At 39.4% G+C, this 25154-nt stretch overlaps 1 protein-coding gene across 1 annotated transcript; it reads left to right on the forward strand.

Annotated features, from left to right (window-relative positions):
- On the forward strand, nt 1-25154 carry LOC6625493 (uncharacterized). The gene is given in 11 exon segments (XM_070210257.1): nt 1-492; nt 5187-6578; nt 7221-7362; nt 18931-19073; nt 19145-19281; nt 19404-19598; nt 19771-19797; nt 20884-21810; nt 22581-22640; nt 22716-22913; nt 22966-25154. Coding segments are annotated over 10 exon segments (2481 nt in total). The 5' UTR covers nt 1-492; nt 5187-6532; the 3' UTR covers nt 23572-25154.

The following is a 25154-nucleotide window of genomic DNA, read 5'->3' on the forward strand; positions in this document are numbered from 1 at the left end:
GGCGCGTTCAGTTGTAGTTTACGCGTCGGCCGCAGCACAACGCATTCGAGCAGGCGGAAAAAAGAAAACAACCGTTGTGTGCGCAAAGCAAAGTGTACGATATAGGCAAAGACAGACATCAGCAAAGCGCAGTTCAGTGTGCTGCCTGGCCAGTGCTGTTTCGTATTGTGTTATCAGTGGCGGCAGCGACAGACCGAATTGTAACGTTGACAGGTGGAGCGCAGGTGGCGGCAGAGCCTTTGGGCAAAAAGCCACAAAGACCAAAGTAAATTATACACTTAAAAGCAACAATACAAATACAAATACACGTGTACGTGTGTATAAATATATATTTTATTAAGCGCTGGTCTCCTATATACACATAATTTGGAGTGTGGAGTGTGTGTGTGTGTGTGCGTTTGTGAACTGCCTACCTTCCTGTCTCGGTGTGTGTTTGTTTGCTGTTCGCGCCTCTCAATTAACGCCCCGGACAGAGTACGAGGCTTCAGTCAGGTAAGTGGCCAACGTTGTAATTGTTGTTCTTGTTGTTGTTGTAGTTGTTTTTGCGCTGAACTGCATGTTAAGCCAATAAAGGGCATTAAAATTAAAAAAACGGTAAATGTAACGAAACAAAGCAAAACTTAACGAAACGAACGCGTGCTAATGGACTTTGTTGGTTTTCACTTTCATGCATTAAAATCAAAAAACGGAAGCAGCTGCAACAACAACAACAACAAAAACAAAGAGAATGAGAGAAACAACTAAAAGAGATGAACGCCGTCTTTCGCAATTAAAAACTCATTTTAATGCCCTATTTATACACATGTTCAATGCAAATTACAAGTTAATGCTAGAGCGTGGGTGTATGCGTATTTGTTTGTGTACAAATATAAATCTTATAAATCTTTTTCATCTTGGGCCATTAGCGAAACGCGCCAAAATAACACGAATCCCCTTATTATAAACAAAATAGCTGCCAATGTATACACATCGATACCCCGCACACAAAAATTTAGCTACGGTTCAATTCAAATTCAAAATCGACTGGCAAAGCGCAAATAATTTGCTTTTTCTTCTCAATTTACAAATCAACTCGCCGCCTGTCGCAGCCGTCGCCGCAGTCGCCGCTGCCGCCACAGCCGCAGTGTTGCGTGCGTTGCGGCTGCTGTTCTGTTGCTTGCTGCACAATGTGGAAATGTTGAAATGTGGCAATTTATTTATACAATTTATGTTATTTTTGGCCTCAAGCAGCGGCAAAGTAAATTGCACGCAGTGAAATCAGTTCAAGCTGCCAGCACGCTACACACATACTAAAATGCTCTATGTACGCGCCGTGCAGCTAAGAACCTATGACAACACGAATGTATATGTATTAATATATATGTGTGTGTGTGTGTATGTGTACACACTGGCAGGCGACACAATTTCGAAATTCCAAAGGGAACGACAGGGGAGAGGAATTCGCTGGCAGCGAGCAGCAGCAGCCAACAATGAACGGGACCTACTACAAAAAAAAAACAACATGGCGCATAGTTGCCGTTAGGGTTCGGTTGTTCAGGGTTGGGAAACTAACAAATTTTTAGCAGCAGCTCAGCTTAAAGTGCATGGCCAAGGCACACATACACATGCACACACACGCAAACACAATACATAACAAAGACAAACACACGCACACAGCCAAAGCGCGCTTTTGGGCGCTGAATTTGAGGCAAGTGCTTTTGTTTTTACGAGCAGCCCAGCAAATAATAGCATTTTGTGTGTGTGTGTGTGTGTGTGTGTGTGTGTGCTCTCTACACCAGTTTACAACAATGCACGAAGCAAAAGGCGGGGTTAATGTCAAAAGATAAGCAACAAGCAAGGGGAAGACAAGTGCACAAAGCGTCGCAAATTAAATTTCATTTCTCTTAAATAACATAAAGTCTGCAATTCATGCAACAGAGCATGCCGCCTACATATGCATATCATTTGCATTAATTCAGCTTGGGCAGCTTTCAAGCAGTCAAGGACAGTTAATATGCTCGGCATGCTCTTAACTTTGCCCTCAGCGCAGGCAGCTTAAGCCCTAAATCTTGTCATTAATTGAGGTTTTAATGTAGCGAAAGTTTAGCTGTTTCTCTCAGTGAGCGCACACACACACACACATACACAGAGAGCGGCTATAGCTGAAGTTGTTGCTGAATTTGTTTTAGCACTGAACACAAACCTTTTGAGTTAGCCAGCGGCTAAGCTGACCTTTTTTATTAAGAGCACGCCACCAGGCGCCCACACATACACACACACAGACACACACACAGACACACACACAGACACACACACAGACACGCAGAGCGGGAATTGTTTGGGGTCCGCAATTTGATGTTAACACAGCTGATTGATTTATTGTCTGTTCACTGGCTACCGCAAACACCAGCACAAACATAAACAACACAAAGAAAAAGGAACGCACACCATAAACATATACAACAATAACAAATATAACACAAACAGCAAGTTGATCAGGAAAATGCCAAAAGTCCTCAATAAGCCGAAGTCGCAACGTGTGCAATAAAAACAAAAAAACGAGAATAACAAACGGGCACACTCTCAAACACACACACACACACACACACACACACACACACATACAAACTCGATGTCGTACACTCAGTCAAAGCAATAGACATGCAAGTGAAAGGGCTGCCGTATATATGTATGTGTGTGTGTATGTGTATGTGTGTGAGAAGCTTGCGCTTGTGTGCGTGCATGTATTGTCGCCATAATTAACAGTTGCGACGACGACAACGACGACGACGTCAGCGGCGACAACGCGTACTAGCCGCCATTTTAATTTTACGATAACTGCTTTCACCTACTTGTTTTCACCCATTGTGTGCGGAGTGCATGTGGCAGCGCACACAAACACACACAAACACACACACACACACACACAAGCACACCCACACTAAGAGCAAAAAATAGTCTCGCAGTGCGTCACCAGCGTCATAGAGTTGAAAATATTTCCACGGCACGTCACCAGCAAGCATCACAGTTCTTTTTATACCGTGTACTCATCGAAAATGGTTTACGAAAAAAAATAAAAATAGGGTATCATGAAGTTGTGCAAATGCATCTGACAGACAGAAGAATGCATCATTGCAACTGAAGAGTACAAATACATTTTTTGTACATATCTTTTTTGATGCCTCTCCACTTCCCCGCTGGAAAACGGAAACGTCCACATTTTTGGGGAATACCCTTGACTTTTGCTGCACACACACATAATGCATGTGCCCTAAAAAACAAATAACAGTAAAATAATAAAAACAGAATTAACTCAAGTATAAATTTTCCATCGTGTGGCACTGGGAAAAGAAATGCGCTGCGTATATATATATATGAATATATATATATATATATATATATATATATATATATATATCTATTTGTTTTGTTGTGTCTAGAGAATCTTCTAGTCGCGCGTCCTTGACTTAAATACTCATGGCTTTTTATATTTGGGGTTGTCAAAAGAAATTTACTTTGAAAATTAACATTTAAATAGCAAGTACAAAGTGTGCGCTCACTTAAATTAAACATTCCGTTCAGTTCTGTAACATGCCAACGCGTGTGGGTACCAAATTTAATAATCATTCCACAACTGCTGAACATAATTTATGGACATCATTGTGATGGACAGTGACATCACACTGAAAAGTTATTTGTGCCCGTATTATAATAACTGCATTATAATAGGCATACAAAATTCCGAAATTCTGTCTACCCTGTCAAATCATTTAGTTGAGCGCAATTTACCAAAGTAAACTAATTTGCAATTGCATCAATTAACTTTGCCCTTTCGAGCGAAACGTCCGCGAGCTTTAAACGTTGTGTGACAGTTTAATGATGCCACGTACAGGTAAGCACACATACACACACACACACACACACACTGCCTGGCAAATAGTCCGTCATTACATACGTGCGCCCGTAAATCCCTGGACACCACGTGCACAGCTCATGCCACGAGATTCAATCAAAGTGAGACGTTATATCCTACCGCACTTAAGCTACTTAACCAACTTAAATGTATCAATATTCAATGTGGCCTGATTTTTCCATTCCCATCCACTGCCGATTCACCTACATGAATTATTTCATTACGTATTCAGTTGGGAATGCTTCTTTTGTGTGTGGACTTAGAACTTTATAAACTGGCTTAGCCAGCATATACATGGATTAAATGCCGCTTAGCTCTGTGTGTGCAATGCCATTCATTTTATTCGTTAGCAGATAATTAAAATGCTTCGTCAAGCAGTTAACTGTGTCTGCGCTTAAACTGTTTGAGAATTCTAAATGAACTGCTTTAATTAGCGTCATGTTATAGTCAACACGGCTATATTATTCTCAGTGTAAGCAGCATAGAGGTTGATTCCTTGACCCGTTTCCTGTAACAGATGTCTTTATAAGCAAAAATATGTTATGGAAATTCCTGGGCAGTTCTTATTTATTAACTTAAAGTCTTTCGGTTTTTGTTTACTTAAAGTTGTAGAACAATCGCGTATCCATATGTTTATACAATTGTAATGGGCACTCGCAACTGTTATTGAAGCGTTCGAAAATATGTGTTTACTTAACATTGAAAGCCATGGACAGACAAGGATTCTAAAAATGTTCGAGGGGCTGGGCACAGAACACAAAAGTCTGTAAATATCAATGAATACTATTTGGAATATTCACGTATGGTCGAATGCTATGCTAATGCTATTGCGTGTTAATGCAGGCATTTCGAATTCAACGTGAAATGAATATGAAATGAAATGATGTATTAGGAAAGCACATTAGATAGGTGTGCGTGCGTGTGTGTGTATACACAACTGCGTGTTACGCGTGGCGTATACGCAATGCGGGCCTGAAAGTATGCAGCACTTTTGTTTGGTTTCAATTTCCGTAATGAAAATGAAAGTAAAGATTGTCAGATATATATAGACATAAATGTACAGTCAAGCCACTTTTGGGAAAAATTAAATATTATATTAAAGATTTGCCACCTGCTGGTTAAAGATTTGGTTAAAGTGTTCGTTAGTTGGAGCTTTCACTGTACTTTTGCAGCTGTTATCCTTTTCGGTGGGCTAATTATAATGTATGTAAATGAAAAACAATTTGACTAATACGTTTGGCATTACGTTTACTGCGACGCCCATTAATAATCCAAAAACTTTGATTTATTGCAGCCGCACACAACAACAAAAACATAGCCGCAACATTAACAACAACAACAACAACGAGTACGAGAACACACTAAAAGCAGTAGCAATAATTAACGACAACGCGCCCGAAACGGACGCAAAATAAACACAAAATTAAATAAGCAAGAAAACAAAAGAAAAAAAAACTTAAGAAAACGCAAAGCAAAGGAAAAGCGCAACAAGAGGCGCAAATAGCTGCTGCTGCTGCTTAAATGCTTTGGCAATTAAGCCAAAAATTGTTAACAAAATGCGCAATGCATAAAATTAAACAACAACAACCAGCAACAACAACAATAACAACAGCGACAACAACAACAACAAAAGCTGAACTTTGGACGCGCAGGACGGCGACGACAGGTGGCAGTTTGGCGGCCCGCAGCGCCGTCGCCGTCTCATTGAATTAATTTCAACGAATAGGCCGAAACGGCACGTAGATTGCCGCCGGCTGGAGAACAAACAAAAAGAATTGTAAAACGAAAAGCTGAAAAACCATAAGTAAATGTAAAGAGCCAACTAAAAGTATTTCCACAGCCGAAATCAACGACTGTCAACTTTCGATTGGCGTTTGTCGCGTTTCTCGCTTTTTATTGATTTTATATAAAAAAAAAAAATAATAAAAACCACAACAACAAAGACAAATGGCATTGAACGGCGGCAAAAGAAATAAACAAAAAACAAAAGCAAACGCAATGTGAATAATTTTACTCAATTGTAGCACGAAACAACAAGAACAAAAGAGAAATATATATATATATATAGATAAGCACCTTTCAGCTCGGATGATTCAAGACAACGCACACATACACTGGCACACACACAGCGCCACACACAAGAAGCCCATAAAAGTGTGCTATAAAAACGCATAAATTCAAACAAACAAACAATGAAAAAAGCCAACTAAAGTTCAATTTAAAGTTGACACAAAAGCAAAGATAATACGAGAAAACACACAAAAATTAACCCCAGCTGACAACAAGAAACAAACAAACAAAGAAGAAGAACAAGAACAACAACAGTTACAATTACAATTACAATGCCTAATTGGCCAGGACAATAGCGTAAAGCGAAGCAACGAATAGGCAACAACTGGAAGCAGCAAAACGACAAAAAGCAAGACTGATTTTTATGTGTTTAGTTAGCTTTTTATTCAAACAAACCCAAAACTGAAAACTACAAAATATAACTAGAATAAAACCACAACGAATGCAAGATACGAAGCGGAAACCTTAGGAAATTCCCCATTTTCCAGGACAACAGCAACAACAACAAAATTATCAGCGCCCATCATCAGCAGCAACTGAAATTGAAACTATTGAAGCAATCGCAGCGCAATGTTTGTGTTCATTGCCGTCCTGTTGGTCAATACCTGTCTGGCTGGTGAGTATACACTGGAAGAAAATGCATAAACCTTGTACTTTTTGTGCTTAAATCAAGTAGAAATTGGCTTAAAGTCGTATTAAGCTGTATTGTATTTGTTGGTGAAATCGGGTCATGTATTAGTTCATATTTTCTACTCTTAAGCAACATTATTATATTTTATTGAGTAAGTACTTTTGAGTATGTCTTATATTTGCGATGCGTACAATGAGTATCTAAGCCCCAGATAAACGCATATGTTAACTTTACATAGCTCTGTCTGCAATTTAACATAAGCACTGTTAAAGTAAGAGAATACATTTTATTATTATTATTATTTTTTTTGGATGGTTCGAACCAGTTCTTCGTGTTTATGTTTGATTCTTGAACCTGAACCTGATTAATTCGTTCGTTCATGTCTACTTCTTTTAAACAACATTACTATATTTTGGATATTATGCCTAAATTCCAGAACGATCTCATCTTAAATCAAGAAGTTTAGTACTCTTCTTGAATGAGTACTTTTGAGTATGACTTTTTTCTGCTATGCGTACTATGAGTACCTAAGTTCTAGGCAAACGCATATGTAATTCGTAGCTTATCTGTGCGTAGCTCTGTCTGCCATTTAGCTATCTCTATATCTATAATTGTACTCTATTGTAGGTACCATACCAGCTACGCCGGAAAATATAACCGTAACATTTCTAACGCCCACCGCAGTGCGTGTCTCGTGGCAAACGCAGATTGATCTGAAGGCGCATCCCATTGAGAAATACATTGTGACCTATAAGCCCACAGATGACAGGTAGGTACCTCTGGCATTACACAAATTAATTATACCCACACACAGATGCACACTGACACACACTCAGACACAAAGACAACAGCCACTTTTTTTTAGCAGTTCAAAGAGCTGCTGCAATTATGCAAAAAGGCGTCGCCAGCTTTACAATATTTTATGCAATTGACAGGCTCAAAGTTTGTGTCTGTGTGTGTACTTTGTGTGTGTTTGGCTAAGTGTGTGTGCGAGTGTGTATGTGTGTGTGTGTGTGTGCGTGCTATGGCCCTGAGCTAAATAACGACTCGAGTTAAGGACTCGTGCTGGAGGGGGGGTTCAGGCCACAACAGCAAATACAAAGTTAAAGCCAAAATTACCGCTTCTAAAGGCAAAGTCCAAAAAGAAAAACAAAAGCCGCGTGTACTTGAAGTTTTCCCAGTTATTGTACACTGAGCGAAAATTTCAATGAACCTCCAAAATATCGTACATACTGAAACAAATGAAATGTTTGAAAGAAGAGAGCAGTTATTGTAAACGTGCCACGGGCAAGGCTGGGCTATACTCGCTATTATTGACATAGGTTGAAATTCCCACCCCCAAAACTCGCTCAAAACTCATACGACTCCCACGAGGCTTGGCATTTTGCTCATGGCTTGACTTCGAGATCAATGGTGCATTTAAATCTAGCAACATAATTTTTGGTCGAAATTCATGTAAAAAGGGTACCCTAAAATATCTCATATAGATAAATTTCATATAGACATAGGTCGAAATTTTCCAACCCCATAACTCGGGCAAAACTCTACCGATTTCCATAAGGTTTGTCTTTTTGTTCATGGTTTGACCTCTAGATCAATTGTGCATTTAAATCTGGCAACATAATTTTTGGTCGAAATTCATGTAAAATGGTACCCTAAAATATCTTATATAGACATATTTCATATAGACATAGGTCGAAATTTTCCAACCCTGTAACTTGGTCAAAACTCTACCGATTTCCACAAGGTTTGTCTTTTTGTGCATGGTTTGACCTCTAGATCAATTGTGCATTTAAATCTGGCAACATAATTTTTGGTCGAAATTCATATAAAAATGGTACCCTAAAATATTTCATATAGACATATTTCATATAGATATAGTTCATATAGACATAGGTCGAAATTTCCCAACCCCATAACTCGGTCAAAACTCTACCGATTTCCAAAAGGTTTGTCTATTTGTGCATGGTTTGACCTCTAGATCAATTGTGCATTTAAACCTAGCAACATAATTTTTCGTCGAAATTCATGTAAAAATAGTACCCTAAAATATCTCATATAGACACAGGTCGAAATTTCCTAAGCCCATAACTCCGTCAAAACTCATCCGATTTCCATAAGGTTTGTCTTTTTGTTCATGGTTTGACCTCTAGATCAATTGTGCATTTAAACCTAGCAACATAATTTTTCGTCGAAATTCATGTAAAAATGGTACTCTAAAATATCTCATATAGAGATATTTCATATAGATATAGTTCATATAGACATAGGTCTCAATTTCCCAACCCCATAACTCGGTCAAAACTCTACCGATTTCCAAAAGGTTTGTCTTTTTGTGCATGGTTTGACCTCTAGATCAATTGTGCATTTAAATCTGGCAACATAATTTTCGGTCGAAATTCATGTAAAAATGGTACCCGCAATTATCCCATATAGACATGGGTCGAAATTTCCCAACCCCATAACTCGGTCAAAACTCATCCGATTTCCATAAGGTTTGTCTCTTTGTTCATGGTTTGGCCTCTAGATCAATTGTGCATTTAAATCTAGCAACATAAGTTTTGGTCGAAATTCATGTAAAAATGGTACCCTAAAATATCTCATATAGACATAGGTCGAAATTTCCCAACCCCATAACTCGGTCAAAACTCTACCGATTTTCAAAAGGTGTGTCTTTTTGTGCATTGTTTGACCTCTAGATCAATTGTGCATTTAAATCTGGCAACATAATTTTTGGTCGAAATTCATGTAAAAATGGTACCCTAAAATATCTTATATAGACATATTTCATATAGACATAGGTCGAAATTTTCCAACCCTATAACCTGGTCAAAACTCTACCGATTTCTACAAGGTTTGTCTTTTTGTTCATGGTTTGACCTCTAGATCAATTGTACATTTAAATCTGGCAATATAATTTTTGGTCGAAATTCATATAAAAATGGTACCCGCAATTATCCCATATAGACATAGGTCGACATTTCCCAACCCCATAACTCGGTCAAAACTCATCCGATTTCCATAAGGTTTGTCTCTTTGTTCATGGATTGACCTCTAGATCAATTGTGCAATTAAATCTAGCAACGTAATTTTTGGTCGAAATTCATGTAAAAATGGTACCCTAAAATATCTCATATAGACATATTTCATATAGACATAGGTCGAAATTTTCCAACCCTATAACTTGGTCAAAACTCTACCGATTTCCACAAGGTTTGTCTTTTTGTTCATGGTTTGACCTCTAGATCAATTGTGCATTTAAATCTGGCAACATAATTTTTGGTCGAAATTCATATAAAAATGGTACCCTAAAATATTTCATATAGACATATTTCATATAGATATAGTTCATATAGACATAGGTCGAAATTTTCCAAGCCCATAACTCGGTCAAAACTCTACCGATTTCCACAGGGTTTGTCTTTTTGTTCGTGGTTTGACCTCTAGATCAATTGTGCATTTAAATCTAGCAACATAAGTTTTGGTCGAAATTCATGTAAAAATGGTACCCTAAAATATCTCATATAGACATAGGTCGACATTTCCCAACCCCATAACTCGGTCAAAACTCATCCGATTTCCATAAGGTTTGTCTCTTTGTTCATGGTTTGACCTCTAGATCAATTGTGCAATTAAATCTAGCAACGTAATTTTTGGTCGAAATTCATGTAAAAATGGTACCCTAAAATATCTCATATAGACATATTTCATAAGGACATAGGTCGAAATTTCCCAGCCCCATAACTCGGTCAAAACTCTACCGATTTTTAAAAGGTTTGTCTTTTTGTGCATTGTTTGACCTCTAGATCAATTGTGCATTTAAATCTGGCAACATAATTTTTGGTCGAAATTCATGTAAAAATGGTACCCTAAAATATCTTATATAGACATATTTCATTTGACATAGGTCGAAATTTTCCAACCCTATAACTTGGTCAAAACTCTACCGATTTCCACAAGGTTTGTCTTTTTGTTCATGGTTTGACCTCTAGATCAATTGTGCATTTAAATCTGGCAACATAATTTTTGGTCGAAATTCATATAAAAATGGTACCCTAAAATATTTCATATAGACATATTTCATATAGATATAGTTCATATAGACATAGGTCGAAATTTTCCAAGCCCATAACTCGGTCAAAACTCCACCGATTTTCAAAAGGTTTGTCTTTTTGTGCATGGTTTGACCTCTTGATCAATTGTGCATTTAAATCTGGCAACATAATTTTTGGTCGAAATTCATGTAAAAATGGTACCCTAAAATATCTTATATAGACATATTTCATATAGACATAGGTCGAAATTTTCCAACCCTATAACTTGGTCAAGACTCTACCGATTTCCACAAGGTTTGTCTTTTTGTTCATGGTTTGACCTCTAGATCAATTGTGCATTTAAATCTAGCAAGATAAGTTTTGGTCGAAATTCATGTTAAAATGGTACCCTAAAATATCTTATATAGACATATGTCATATAGACATATTTCATAAAGACATAGGTCGAGATTTCCCAACCCCATAACTCGGTCAAAACTCTACCGATTTTCAAAAGGTTTGTCTTTTTGTGCATGGTTTGACCTCTAGATCAATTGTGCATTTAAATCTGGCAACATAATTTTTGGTCGAAATTCATGTAAAAATGGTACCCGCAATTATCCCATGTAGACACAGGTCGAAATTTCCCAACACCATAACTCGGTCAAAACTCTACCGATTTCCAAAAGGTTTGTCTATTTGTGCATGGTTTGACCTCTAGATCAATTGTGCATTTAAACCTAGCAACATAATTTTTCGTCGAAATTCATGTAAAAATAGTACCCTAAAATATCTCATATAGACACAGGTCGAAATTTCCTAAGCCCATAACTCCGTCAAAACTCATCCGATTTTCCAAAGGTTCGTCTTTTTGTGCATGGTTTGACCTCTAGATCAATTGTGCATTTAAATCTGGCAACATAATTTTTGGTCGAAATTCATGTAAAAATGGTACCCGCAATTATCCCATGTAGACACAGGTCGAAATTTCCCAACCCCATAACTCGGTCAAAACTCTACCGATTTTCAAAAGGTTTGTCTATTTGTGCATGGTTTGACCTCTAGATCAATTGTGCATTTAAACCTAGCAACATAATTTTTCGTCGAAATTCATGTAAAAATAGTACCCTAAAATATCTCATATAGACACAGGTCGAAATTTCCTAAGCCCATAACTCCGTCAAAACTCATCCGATTTCCATAAGGTTTGTCTTTTTGTGCATGGTTTGACCTCTAGATCAATTGTGCATTTAAATCTGGCAACATAATTTTTGGTCGAAATTTATGTAAAAATGGTACCCGCAATATCATGTAAAAATGGTACCCGCAATTATCCCATATAGACATAGGTCGAAATTTCCCAACCCCATAACTCGGTCAAAACTCTACCGATTTTCAAAAGGTTTGTCTTTTTGTGCATGGTTTGACCTCTAGATCAATTGTGCATTTAAATCTGGCAACATAATTTTTGGTCGAAATTTATGTAAAAATGGTACCCGCAATATCATGTAAAAATGGTACCCGCAATTATCCCATATAGACATAGGTCGAAATTTCCCAACCCCATAACTCGGTCAAAACTCCACCGATTTTCAAAAGGTTTGTCTATTTGTGCATGGTTTGACCTCTAGATCAATTGTGCATTTAAATCTGGCAACATAATTTTTGGTCGAAATTCATGTATAAATGGTACCCTCAATTATCCCATATAAACATAGGTCGAAATTTCCCAACCCCATAACTCGGGCAAAACTCTACCGATTTTCAAAAGGTTTGGCTTTTTGTGCATGGTTTGACCTCTAGATCAATTGTGCATTTAAATCTGGCAACATAATTTTTGGTCGAAATTTATGTAAAAATGGTACCCGCAATATCATGTAAAAATGGTACCCGCAATTATCCCATATAGACATAGGTCGAAATTTCCCAACCCCATAACTCAGTCAAAACTCTACCGATTTTCAAAAGGTTTGTCTTTTTGTGCATGGTTTGACCTCTAGATCAATTGTGCATTTAAATCTGGCAACATAATTTTTGGTCGAAATTTATGTAAAAATGGTACCCGCAATATCATGTAAAAATGGTACCCGCAATTATCCCATATAGACATAGGTCGAAATTTCCCAACCCCATAACTCGGTCAAAACTCCACCGATTTTCAAAAGGTTTGTCTATTTGTGCATGGTTTGACCTCTAGATCAATTGTGCATTTAAATCTGGCAACATAATTTTTGGTCGAAATTCATGTATAAATGGTACCCTCAATTATCCCATATAAACATAGGTCGAAATTTCCCAACCCCATAACTCGGGCAAAACTCTACCGATTTTCAAAAGGTTTGGCTTTTTGTGCATGGTTTGACCTCTAGATCAATTGTGCATTTAAATCTGGCAACATAATTTTTGGTCGAAATTTATGTAAAAATGGTACCCGCAATATCATGTAAAAATGGTACCCGCAATTATCCCATATAGACATAGGTCGAAATTTCCCAACCCCATAACTCAGTCAAAACTCTACCGATTTTCAAAAGGTTTGTCTTTTTGTGCATGGTTTGACCTCTAGATCAATTGTGCATTTAAATCTGGCAACATAATTTTTGGTCGAAATTTATGTAAAAATGGTACCCGCAATATCATGTAAAAATGGTACCCGCAATTATCCCATATAGACATAGGTCGAAATTTCCCAACCCCATAACTCGGTCAAAACTCCACCGATTTTCAAAAGGTTTGTCTATTTGTGCATGGTTTGACCTCTAGATCAATTGTGCATTTAAACCTAGCAACATAATTTTTCGTCGAAATTCATGTAAAAATAGTACCCTAAAATATCTCATATAGACACAGGTCGAAATTTCCTAAGCCCATAACTCCGTCAAAACTCATCCGATTTCCATAAGGTTTGTCTTTTTGTGCATGGTTTGACCTCTAGATCAATTGTGCATTTAAATCTGGCAACATAATTTTTGGTCGAAATTTATGTAAAAATGGTACCCGCAATATCATGTAAAAATGGTACCCGCAATTATCCCATATAGACATAGGTCGAAATTTCCCAACCCCATAACTCAGTCAAAACTCTACCGATTTTCAAAAGGTTTGTCTTTTTGTGCATGGTTTGACCTCTAGATCAATTGTGCATTTAAATCTGGCAACATAATTTTTGGTCGAAATTTATGTAAAAATGGTACCCGCAATATCATGTAAAAATGGTACCCGCAATTATCCCATATAGACATAGGTCGAAATTTCCCAACCCCATAACTCGGTCAAAACTCCACCGATTTTCAAAAGGTTTGTCTATTTGTGCATGGTTTGACCTCTAGATCAATTGTGCATTTAAATCTGGCAACATAATTTTTGGTCGAAATTCATGTATAAATGGTACCCTCAATTATCCCATATAAACATAGGTCGAAATTTCCCAACCCCATAACTCGGGCAAAACTCTACCGATTTTCAAAAGGTTTGGCTTTTTGTGCATGGTTTGACCTCTAGATCAATTGTGCATCTAAATCTGGCAACATGATTTTTGGTCGAAATTCATGTAAAAATGGTACCCTAAAATATCTCATATAGACATAGGTCGAAATTTCCCAACCCCATAACTCGGGCAAAACTCTACCGATTTTCAAGAGGCTTGACATATTCTTCATGGTTTGGCCCCTAGACTAGTTTGGCATCTTAATATTACATTGTTCCGGGTTAAAAATTCATGTGGAAATAGTACCTCCAAATATCTAATATAATAATAGGACAAAATTTCTTTCTTTGATTATTTTATATAATGATAATGAAAAATAGCTATATCTAAAATAGCTAAAAATGGCCAATAAAACACTTTTATTGTTAACTGTCAAGTAAGAGATACTGCTAAGGCATTCATTAAATTTCGCTCAGTGTATTGCACTGCAGGCACTCGGCGAGAAAGCGTATAAACTGCTGCATAGCAGCAGGAAGGTAGCGGGAAAATGGGAGGAAAGTGCGAGGCAGAACAAAACATGCTTGTAGTTGTAATATTTTCTGTTCTAGCCGCCAGCTGCGGCTGCTCTACATTGCGACTCCCTCTCTCTCTCTCTCTCTCCCTCTCTTTACTACCTTCTCCCGTCCCGCTTACACAGCGATTTCTCTCGTCTAAAAAGAAAAGAAGAAAAAATAGAATATCCAATTCAAGTGGCGTTGCATATTTCGAGTAGAAGTCGAACTGCGACCAGGAAGGACTCTGCTAACGACTACAAACTAAGGACTTCCGCTTGCGTTCGAGACAAGGCGGGAGAGTGGGACGGGTGACGGGTGACGGGGGGCGGGACACGTCAAATGTTGGAAGGACATTGGAATGCCGTGTAATAAGTTAAGTGCTTGGCTTTTGTGACTTTTTTGACTGCGGCTGCAATGCCGTTAGGCAGGCTGTTGCTGTTGTCCTGCCCTGCCTCCTTTTGTCTTCGGTTGTTGTTGTTGTGGTTCAAGGTGTTTTCAATGTAATATGAGTGTGTGTGTGTGTGTGTGCGTATGAGTGTGTGTGTTTTTGGCTGCATGCGCGTGTTGTCTTTTAATGCCCAACATTGTTGTTATTGTTTCATAAAGTTCACGCCTATATCAAAATTTTATTACGTTCATTTCATTGTTTTTTTCGTTATTGTTTCTCATACAATTCTCATGGACATTCATTTATAAGTTGGTTTGTTTTTTTTTAATTTCTGTGTTTTTCTTTACTATCGATTTTTAGTACTCATTAGATGGGGCACTCAGGGGGGGCTGCGCAGGGTGGGGTGTATATCTTCCAGCCGTTTTTCGAGTAAAATTGTGCTGATGAATAATGTATGATTAGTACACAGACACGTTGACGATGACTCGACTCGACGCTGAATGGGTCTATAACCTGGTAGTAGTCCCTCCCCCAATGGGACTAGCCCCCCACATAACAAACACACACAAATACATTTAAATATATATATGTGTGTATACACGCCCTTGTGCTAGACGCGTAGATAGAAATTACATATCTTTAGTTGCATGCCTTTCTGGTGGACTTTACAAAATAGATAAATATGTATATACATATATATGTACACTGAGAGAAAAATGAGACTCTTAAGACTGGTATAAACGCAGTTTCTCAGACAAGGAATTTTGAATCAGCATGGATCAAATAGAAAATACTGTCAAAAAGAGTCAAAATTATCAGCACTTTCTAATTTATATATGCTAGATTATGTACACTAGATTTTCTGCGAGTGTACATATGCACATGTGTGCCTGGACTGTCGCCTGTCACCTGGCAAAGGCTATGTGGTTCAATTTGTCAAACGCCATCAATAACAATAATAATTAATAACAATTACCGACAATTCTACTGCATAGGTTGAATATTTTCCAATCAATACTGAAATATATTCACATTATAATAAGCCATATGAAATATGTGCAGTTGAAATATCAAAGAATTTGCTGTCAGCATTAGCTGCACAGCATTTATTTAGCATATTTCGAGCATTTGCCACTGACAGCTCCTAATTACAATCGTTACGAAAAGGCCAAGAGTCAAGGCCCCGCTAAGTGCGCTACACAATTTGCACTTCCGTTTCTTTCGTTTTTCACTTTGCTTGCTCGCTTTATTCTTTTCAATCGTTTAATTGGTTTGGATATTATCATGCATATAATTTTGGTGGCAAACAAATTTTGCATTTTGAAAATAAGCTGCGAGCACAGGTGGTAATTTTCCCGTCTGCTGCACAACATGACGTATACTTAATCAACTTTTTTGATTGTATTTGCGCTTAAACGACGCAAACTTTTATAAACTTAGTCAGTTAGTTTGGCATTTAGAAACAGATTAAATCAGAGCCATTTCAAAATTTAAGACAGTTCTTGTTTTTTTTTTATTATTATCCTGGTTGAACGCCAAGGGCGGATTCGAACCTGCCACCTGCATGTGCTGCGTAGCCCTCTTTTTGGCTTAAGCCCTCGTTGTCAATCTAAAGTCATTTATGTAAGCTGCTTAAAACCAGTTTTGGGCAAATCGAAACAGATTAAAATTTAGTTGAATATGCGCCCCAGAAGGGCAATAAAGTTTTAGCCTGATTGGACAGAAGAAAAAAAAAAACACATATAATGCTTATACTATATGTAACCACAACTTTTTATGTGGCTGAATTTGTGTATGTGTGTGTGTGTATTGTCGCAAAATTTTAGAAAATATGAGAACTGTGCAGCTTATGTTAAAAACAAAAGCAAACAACATAAAACCGAAAACCCGCACAATGTACATCATGAGTTATTAAAAATGCCAAGCAAAATGGTTTCCACTAGCTGCACACATGTGTGTCTGTGTGTGTGTACACACATATGGCGAACGTATGTACATAGCTTGCATTTTCAATTTGGAGTTTGAGTAATGGACACAGTTTTTGAAAGGGGCCAATTGTAAGCGTAGCTGATTGTTTATTCAACGGCGTCAGGAAATCCATTGGCCTGGAACTTGAACAGAAACAAAAAACAAAAAAAAAACGTAAGGGAAAAGGCTAAAACCAATTTGGTAGGGAAAGGTAGCAAAAAATCAAACATGTTATTTGGAACAATTTGAGCCCAGCTACTTGTGTGCATTTGGCCCGTATGAAAATTCAATTCCCCAGCGCTAAATTCATCTGCATTGCTAATGCGAGTCACTAAACCAGAAAACCGCCGAACGGTTTTGGTGTGCGTGCAAATTGCGGTTAGATGGTGGATTCGAACCGTTGACCTCTCCCCCTCTCTCTCCCTCTCTCTCTCTCTGTCTCTGTCTCTATCTCGCGCTCTTGACATTTGGTGTTAACTTTCAGAAGCCAAAAACTTTCGACATTCTCACACATGTGTTGCGTTATTTGGCTGCATAAAGTTAGCATAAAGCGGTACCAAAAACAATTTTATGGCACTTAAGTCATGCATGGGGCATATCGGCTACATAAAAACATACGGCATGCATCTCTATTTAATTTGATAGTCAGCAGGGGAATTTACAGGGTAGTGTCACGTACAAACAGACAAGTGTGGCTCGTTTTGGCAAAAAGTTTACTGCATACATTTATGGAAATTAAAGGCAACATCTGGTCTGACTCAACGTGTTTATGAAAGAAAACTAGAAGCAGATTATCAAGTCGAATCCTGTTCGGCTCTAGAGATTTGTGAAGGCGCAGAAGCAAGATAATAAATCATATACGGCATGCTTTAATTAAACTAAAACGACTAAAGTAATTATTGAGAAGCTCCGACATAAGACATAATTAAAATAAGAATACCATAAATATTATTCGGCGAGAACGTGCAGTTCTCCGCGCTACGTCAAGCTTTAAAAACGTTGTCTACTTAATTTTAAATTCCCTTAAACTAAATCCCAACTTATAGTTCTTGTATATAATTATATTAATTTCCTGCTCGGACTATTAACAAGTTTCAGGCACAGAACAACCTTCAAATATGATAAATACATATAATTATTGAAAGAAATATTAATAAGAACTTGTAAAGAACAAAGAGAGCGTAACAAAAAACTAGGCTGTTCAATAATAAAAGTATGTGAATTCGACTTTAAAACCAAAACAATTTCTTTGAGCGAAACTCCGAAGAGAAGTGCTTTAATTGTTGAATTATATTTTTAGTATTCGTTATATTGATTAAATAACATTTTCAGAGGGTATTTGCTAGTCGTTTGGAGTTTAATTATTTACACACTTGTCGCTAGTTTTTTTTTTCTGTCTCTCTCTTTGTTTTTGTTATGGCTGCAGGCAACAAAAGGCGATTCCATTGGGGCCCATTGCGACGTCCTGTATGTATGTGTGTGTGTGTGTGTGTGTGTGTGTGAGTGCATGAATGTAACTGTAACTGTATGTTATGCATGAATAATGAATCATTTGCCAGCCTGTTGTAACACTGTAACAGGAGACATCGAACTAAAGGCCACAAGTCTAGGCAGCCTGGCCTGGCCACGCACTTGTTAGCTCTCTCACACACACACACACACAAACAGATATATACAGTATATATATATATATGCTATGTATATGGAGGCGTAATACGAGCTCAATTGCGGGAAAATCTAGGACATGTTTGGCTAACTGCCTGGCAAAGTGACAAAGTGAAATATTGGGCCCATGCTGTAATTACGAGCCACGGACCTGGCCTCATATTTCACGTCTCCACGCAGCTAACCATTTATTGTAGTTTGCGCAATTAGCTGCACACACACACACACACACACACACATACACATCTTGTCACAGTTAGTTGCCGTTCGAGAGTGGTAATTGAATTAATTTAAGTTACAGGGTTGTACAGGACGTTGCCGGCAACAGCGAGGCCATTGTCCTGGACCGTCTGCTGCCCAGCACACAGTATTCCCTATCTGTCACAGCCATTTGGATGGGCAAAAAATATCGCAGTCGCGGCCAGATTAAATTTCGCACTCTCGGTAAGTCCACAGCCGGTAGCTTAATATATGTCAATTTGCCTTATGTTATCCGTGCTTAACATCTACCATAGATCTGCCCAAGAACACATCACAGCAGGACTTTCCGCCGGGCATCTATGGCCGCAATGGCTCCGGCAATGGCAGCGACGATGTCACCTCCACGGCCACCAATACGCTGACGCACAGAACAGCGCGGGAGCTGCCAACGGTTAGTTCGCATCTGAAATCTATAGAAAAGTGCATTCTTAATTTCAATCTATTAGACATTCATAACGTTCATGCCGTTCATACCTTTAATTATCTCTTGTTGCATTCCAATCAATTTTCCAGATACGTGGCGTAGAGATTGGCATTGTGCTCATCGTTCTGATGGTTTGGGCGGGCGCCATTGCGCTGTTCTTCAATCGCTGGGGCAAGATCCGTATGCTGTTGCCCTATCAGCCGGACTACAAGCACGAGCAGCTCAAGGTGCCCGGCACGGGCGTGTGCAGCGCCAGCGGCTGCAATGGCCAGCACTCGCATCAGGTAGGGATTGTACTGGCGATATGCTTCCAATCGGGGCGGGATAATCGAGACTTTTTTGGGGTTGGGGTTAAGCAGAGCAACTCGCTGGGCTAAGGGGTTATTAAGTAATTTGTTAAATGAGCGCGAATTGAACTTTAACCATTGTTTCATTTCTGTTACGCTTTATTTATAGAACCTACACCCCGATTTCTTTGTCAAGGTATTCAAAATATTTCATTTATCAATTAATTACTGCAAACAAATTTCGATTTTTTTGTTTGTTTTTTGTTTGCGTTTCATTAGCTTTTTGCAATAAGTCAAGTAAATACGATTTGAATTTTAATGAAAAATATTGCACTATTTTCTTCAACCAGTGCACACAGCCCGCCCCGCAGCCCCCGCTCTATCAAAAACCATTTCTATCTCATTGAAAACTATGTTTTGAAATATTCAAATGCTTTAGCTGGGGATTCACTTAGTTTCTATAACAATTCGAAACGTTTTAAATATAGTTTTCACAGAAATATTTGTCTGTTTCGGAGCTATGTCAGATATTATTTGGATATCGTGACGATAACATGCCGGGAAAATGTAAATTTTCTGTAGCATACTTTTGTGATAACTGAATTACGTCGGGTTCAGCTAAGTTTCCGTATGCATAATAATAGAGAGTAAATAATTTTGGGGTTGCGTAAGATTCTCATATCTAAAGCTTTAATTTCTACTACTACTTAACTATAATTTGCTTAAGAACCAAGCTTTTTGTAGTATTCTTTGATTTAGCTTTGCCTCATTTTGTAGAATTTCAACATATACTCTATCAAAGATCGATGCTCTCTAGAAGTTTTTTGTGGAGTACTTTGGCTTCGGTGCGCACCGAAGATATTTTTTTATATACTTCTTCTTCTTAGAAACGTACTTCAACTCTCTTCAAGCCAATTTCCATATACATATTGTCACATTTAGAACTGCACCCAGGCGGTTGACCTAACCAGTTCCATTGATCCATTTGTATATGTTTGATGGTTTCGAGCATGGAAACACCTAAAAAATAAAAAACCATATTCAAGACAATCCCCATCTGCATTTCCTATACATATTTCGTAATTAGTTTAGCTTTTGTTGAGCTTTGTTGAGGTGTCGAGTTTTCAATGAATATCACTGACAAATGTTCCTTAATTCCACCCAAAAAAAAAAAAAAATCGCTGTCGCCTGCTCTTGCTCTCGCCCGCTGCCGCTCTCTCTCTCTCTCTTTTCCTTTCTCCCTCTCTCTCTCTCTCTTTCTACTGTTTATCGCTGCACTCAGTGCTTGCCCCGCTGCGAGGGCTGCGGCATCTTTGATCGCTGCTTTCAGTATCCGCGCCGGGAGCTGGAGCGCGATTGCGGCTGCCAGTTTGCGCTGCTCCACAAGGCGGACGTGGAGAGCTAGCAACCAGTGCATCGTGAACCGGTCACGCCCACAACGGCAGTTAGCCATAGCCATGGCACGCCCATCAATACGTATGTGCGCGGACCCAGCGTCGACAATCAGTCCATTGTGGGCGCCCATGTGCTGGATCATGTGGATAGCATAGATAGTGCTGTGCCCGATAGGGATGCGGATGATGTGCATGCAGATACGGATGCCAGAGATAACGGCTACCCGCCAGCCGAGGATGAGCAGTTGCTGCAACGAGAGCCAGCACCGCAACGCCTGCTGCCCCTCTCGGTCAACAGTCATGTCAAGCAGCGTCGGTTTGCGCAACAGCGCAGCATACTAAAGAACTCGCAGGAGCGCACCTTTGTCGAGGAGAACGAGGTGCTCGAGGCCAAGAAGCAATTGATATTGCGCCGACGGCGCCTCTTCAGCCACTATCGGCAATACGATCAGTGGCGACGGCGACAGTTCAGCTATGATCCCAGTTACTTTCGCCCGCCTCCGTTGCCGTCTAGACCGTTGGCATATGCTGATTACGGCACAGCTGCCGTCGGTAATGCCGGTGTCGGCATCAACATTGGCGCACCCATCGGATCTGGAGTCGGCAGCTCCGCATCTGCTGCGGCCAATGTTGGACGCCGGCGTCGACAGTACCGGCGACAGTATTCGTGCGCCGATCGCAGCCGGGATGGATCGCGCGAGAGTCGCGGCTCGTCCACGCTGCAGCTGCAGAAATATCACAGCATGGTCGCCAGCGATACCATACACACCGAATCGTCCATGCTCAATCACAGCAACTACAGTGAACCGGCCAGCGTAAGTGCTTTTCGAAACGCCAACCGAAAAACGAAAAACGAGAAACGAAAACCGAATCGAACGTTCGTTCGTCCGAATGCTCGTTCATTATGTGCGTGCGTTCGTTTGTTCGTTCGTTCATTCGTTCATTCTTTCGTTAAGTTCGTTCGTTTCGCTCGCTTATCGATTCCGATAATTGCACCAAACGCCATGCACTTCGTGTTGTTGTACATTGGGCACGTTAATCGTTAATCGCTTATCGTTAAACCGTATACCGTTTGTTCGCCCGCCGTTTGCAGCGTTGAAAAGTATTTTAGAGCACCAAACAAAAAAACGCACCTGAACACAAATATCAAACATTTACACCTTGTACAATTAGAGAGTCAATTCCAGACTCGCGCTTCACCAAAGCACAGCCAGAACACAGCCGCCTATTCCGAGCAAACCAAAGAACACCAAATTCAAACTCACGCTCACTCGCTTTTGTAGTTGTTTGTGCAGGTTGCTTTACGCTTTTCGCTTGCCGTTGTTGTTGTTAATTGTTGTTAATCGCCTGAAGGAGGACATTTACTTGCGTAGAGCTTAGTAAATCGTTGCGGCAACATTAAAGCCCTTAACTCCTTTTCTTCGATATAGAAATTGTGTGTGTGTGTGTGTGTGTGTGTATGCGTGTGTGTTTGTGTGTTGTGTGTAATGTCTGAAATTTCTTCCACCTCTCTTTGGGTCTCTTTCCTTATCTGTTATTTCTCTTCTCTCTTTCTCTATTTCAATATATTGCATTGAGAATACAGTTCGACAGCAGTGAATGTGGCGGCACCTTTGCTCACCCACCGTTGCACTGCAATAGCCGCGTAAGGAAATCATCGCAAAGACTCCAAAATGTGAACGCATTATTCAATGCCTTACTAATGATCTCTATCTTGCAGCACATCCACATGCTGGCGGAGGAGCGCTCCACATCGATATCGGAACGCTGCACGCGCAGTCGCATCAATTCGGCCATATTCGTCTCGTCGGAGGGTCGCGGATTCGATTCCATTGAGTTCCTGCGCCGCCATGGCTCACAGAGTGTGCTCTGTCGCAAGGCCAAGAGTGCCGAGAATATTACCGACAATGGACGCAGGGTAAGTAGTCGTTCTACGGCACACGAGCACATAATAAATATTTGGCTTGCAGAAGAGTCTGCGTCCGTGGCGCACAGATGATGACTCCGTCCAGCAGCAGCAGCAGCAAAACTCTTCCCAGGACATTGAAATGAAGGAGTGCGGCGGCAACGCTGGCGAGCTGCTAACGCTGCCCGTGCTCCACGACGCCAAGCAACCGAAAACAGCTGTGACTAGTTTGCTGGCGCGTGCCTCTGCTATTACCACGGCCAATGTCATAGTAGGCAGCATTTCACTGGAGGCACCACCGCCGTATATGCAAGACGATGACACCAACTCTATATCAGCGTTGATTCACAGCGATGCCTCGGCCATTGTGCACGATTCACAGGATTCTGCGGAAACAGTCGAGGAACTGGTGCATGTGCCGCTGCTGGCCAGTGCAACGGCCACATCCTCCATTTCTGCCGCCTCCACGCCCAGCATTGCCATAGAGGCTAAGCCGCGTGTGCTAGTGCATCAGCGCTCATCGACGGCCTCCTCATCGCCGCACAGTAGCCCCAAAAATCTGAGTCTCGGCCTTAAGATAATCAAACCCAAGATCGGTGCCGTGCCAATGGTTTCCGTGTCGGGACCATCGCCTCCAATTGAGAAGCCGCCGCTGGCAGAATGCTTGTAACAGATGGCAGCCGAAACATTTATCTAAGCGCGCTCATTCAAGGCAACTGGATACCCAGTCCCAGTCACAGAAGAAGCACCAGACACAGCAAAACACTCACTCGCACACACACACACACACACACACAAACGACGCCCAATCCTTGACTCAGATGGAAAGGTAATAAGAAGTATGCCAGCTGCTCAAATAAGTGTTTCGGTAAAGCTGGGGAGGATTAACACGCCTCTTCAGGCAGTAGAAGTAGATGTAGATGTAAGAGTAGACATAGGGCATAGGGCGTAGGTGTAGTTATTGTACCAAAACAAAATAGAGGGCATCGAAATATTGCAAGAAAGCTTTGTATATTCAACAATGACTGAAGTATACATATATGAACATTAAAAAAAAAATATATAGACGATGTTTATACGGCGTTATATACACACACAACTGATAAATCAGCTTTAACGACAAACAAGTAAACTATCAGGCTTTAATATTATGATGAATTTCTGGTTTAACCCTAGACATAGGCAGACTAACAACCTGTTGATAAAGTTATATACTCCTAATTGTTCTCCTATACCGATATATACCTATAATATATACATATGTATACACACACATATTAATAGTTATAGCCAAACCTAGGGCACTCTACACATGTTTATATACATATATACACCTCTATGAGTATATATTTTCACTAACAGCCTATACACGTATACCCTAAAGGTAGTTGAAATACCCACTAAATAGCTTGTAGGCACAAATATTGAACCTAGTCAAAAATGTTACTTACTTATCTTACCTACTAGCTAACATATCAAATACCCACGACCAAAAACGAAACGTTGAAACTGTAAACTAGTCTATAAATTTAAATTCCTATAATGATATTGTAATTTTTGTCAAGTAAGAAAGTGCCCAGGATGAGTTCTAAGTGTTTTTAAAACTACTTGTACTTGTACGTTTATGTATAGATGTCATTTTAAACGAAATATACTTCTTTATAGCTATAGATATAGATATAGAGAAATATAGGTGTGTGTACGAACTCATAATGTATCCTCTTAGTGTCTAAGCGTGCATTTTCAAACAGTTTCACTTGATGTACCTATCATGCATATATGTTAGTTATATCGATTATAGAACTGATGGCAGCGCAGAAACCATTTGCTCTCTCTTCTCTAGTTAGTTCTTTAAACTTTACTTATGTTACTTAAATTCTCTGAGCAATACTTGCTTGAATAATCCCCTACTAATAATACCATTTAACTTAAACTATGCACACTGTTTCAACAATTCTTATGTATATACACACGCACTCTACTAAGCTCGTTTAAACCCACTATGAATACAACACGAACTCCATACGCAACTAACAACTGAAACATTTCTAAACTGGATTATCCGAATGGAACACGAAATGTTGTTATTAAGGAATTGTCAAATTATGGTCCAAAGCTACAATAAAAAACATGAAACAAATACCATTTGAATGGGTAAGAATTAAGCTTAACTAAGTTATAGTTGGTCTACGTTCAATTCGCGATTAAATAAAAAATATATGGATGTGTATTTTTTGAAATCAAATAAACGAA

Source organism: Drosophila virilis, chromosome 5 (assembly GCF_030788295.1).
Source record: "Drosophila virilis strain 15010-1051.87 chromosome 5, Dvir_AGI_RSII-ME, whole genome shotgun sequence".
NCBI classification, from domain to species: domain Eukaryota; kingdom Metazoa; phylum Arthropoda; class Insecta; order Diptera; family Drosophilidae; genus Drosophila; species Drosophila virilis.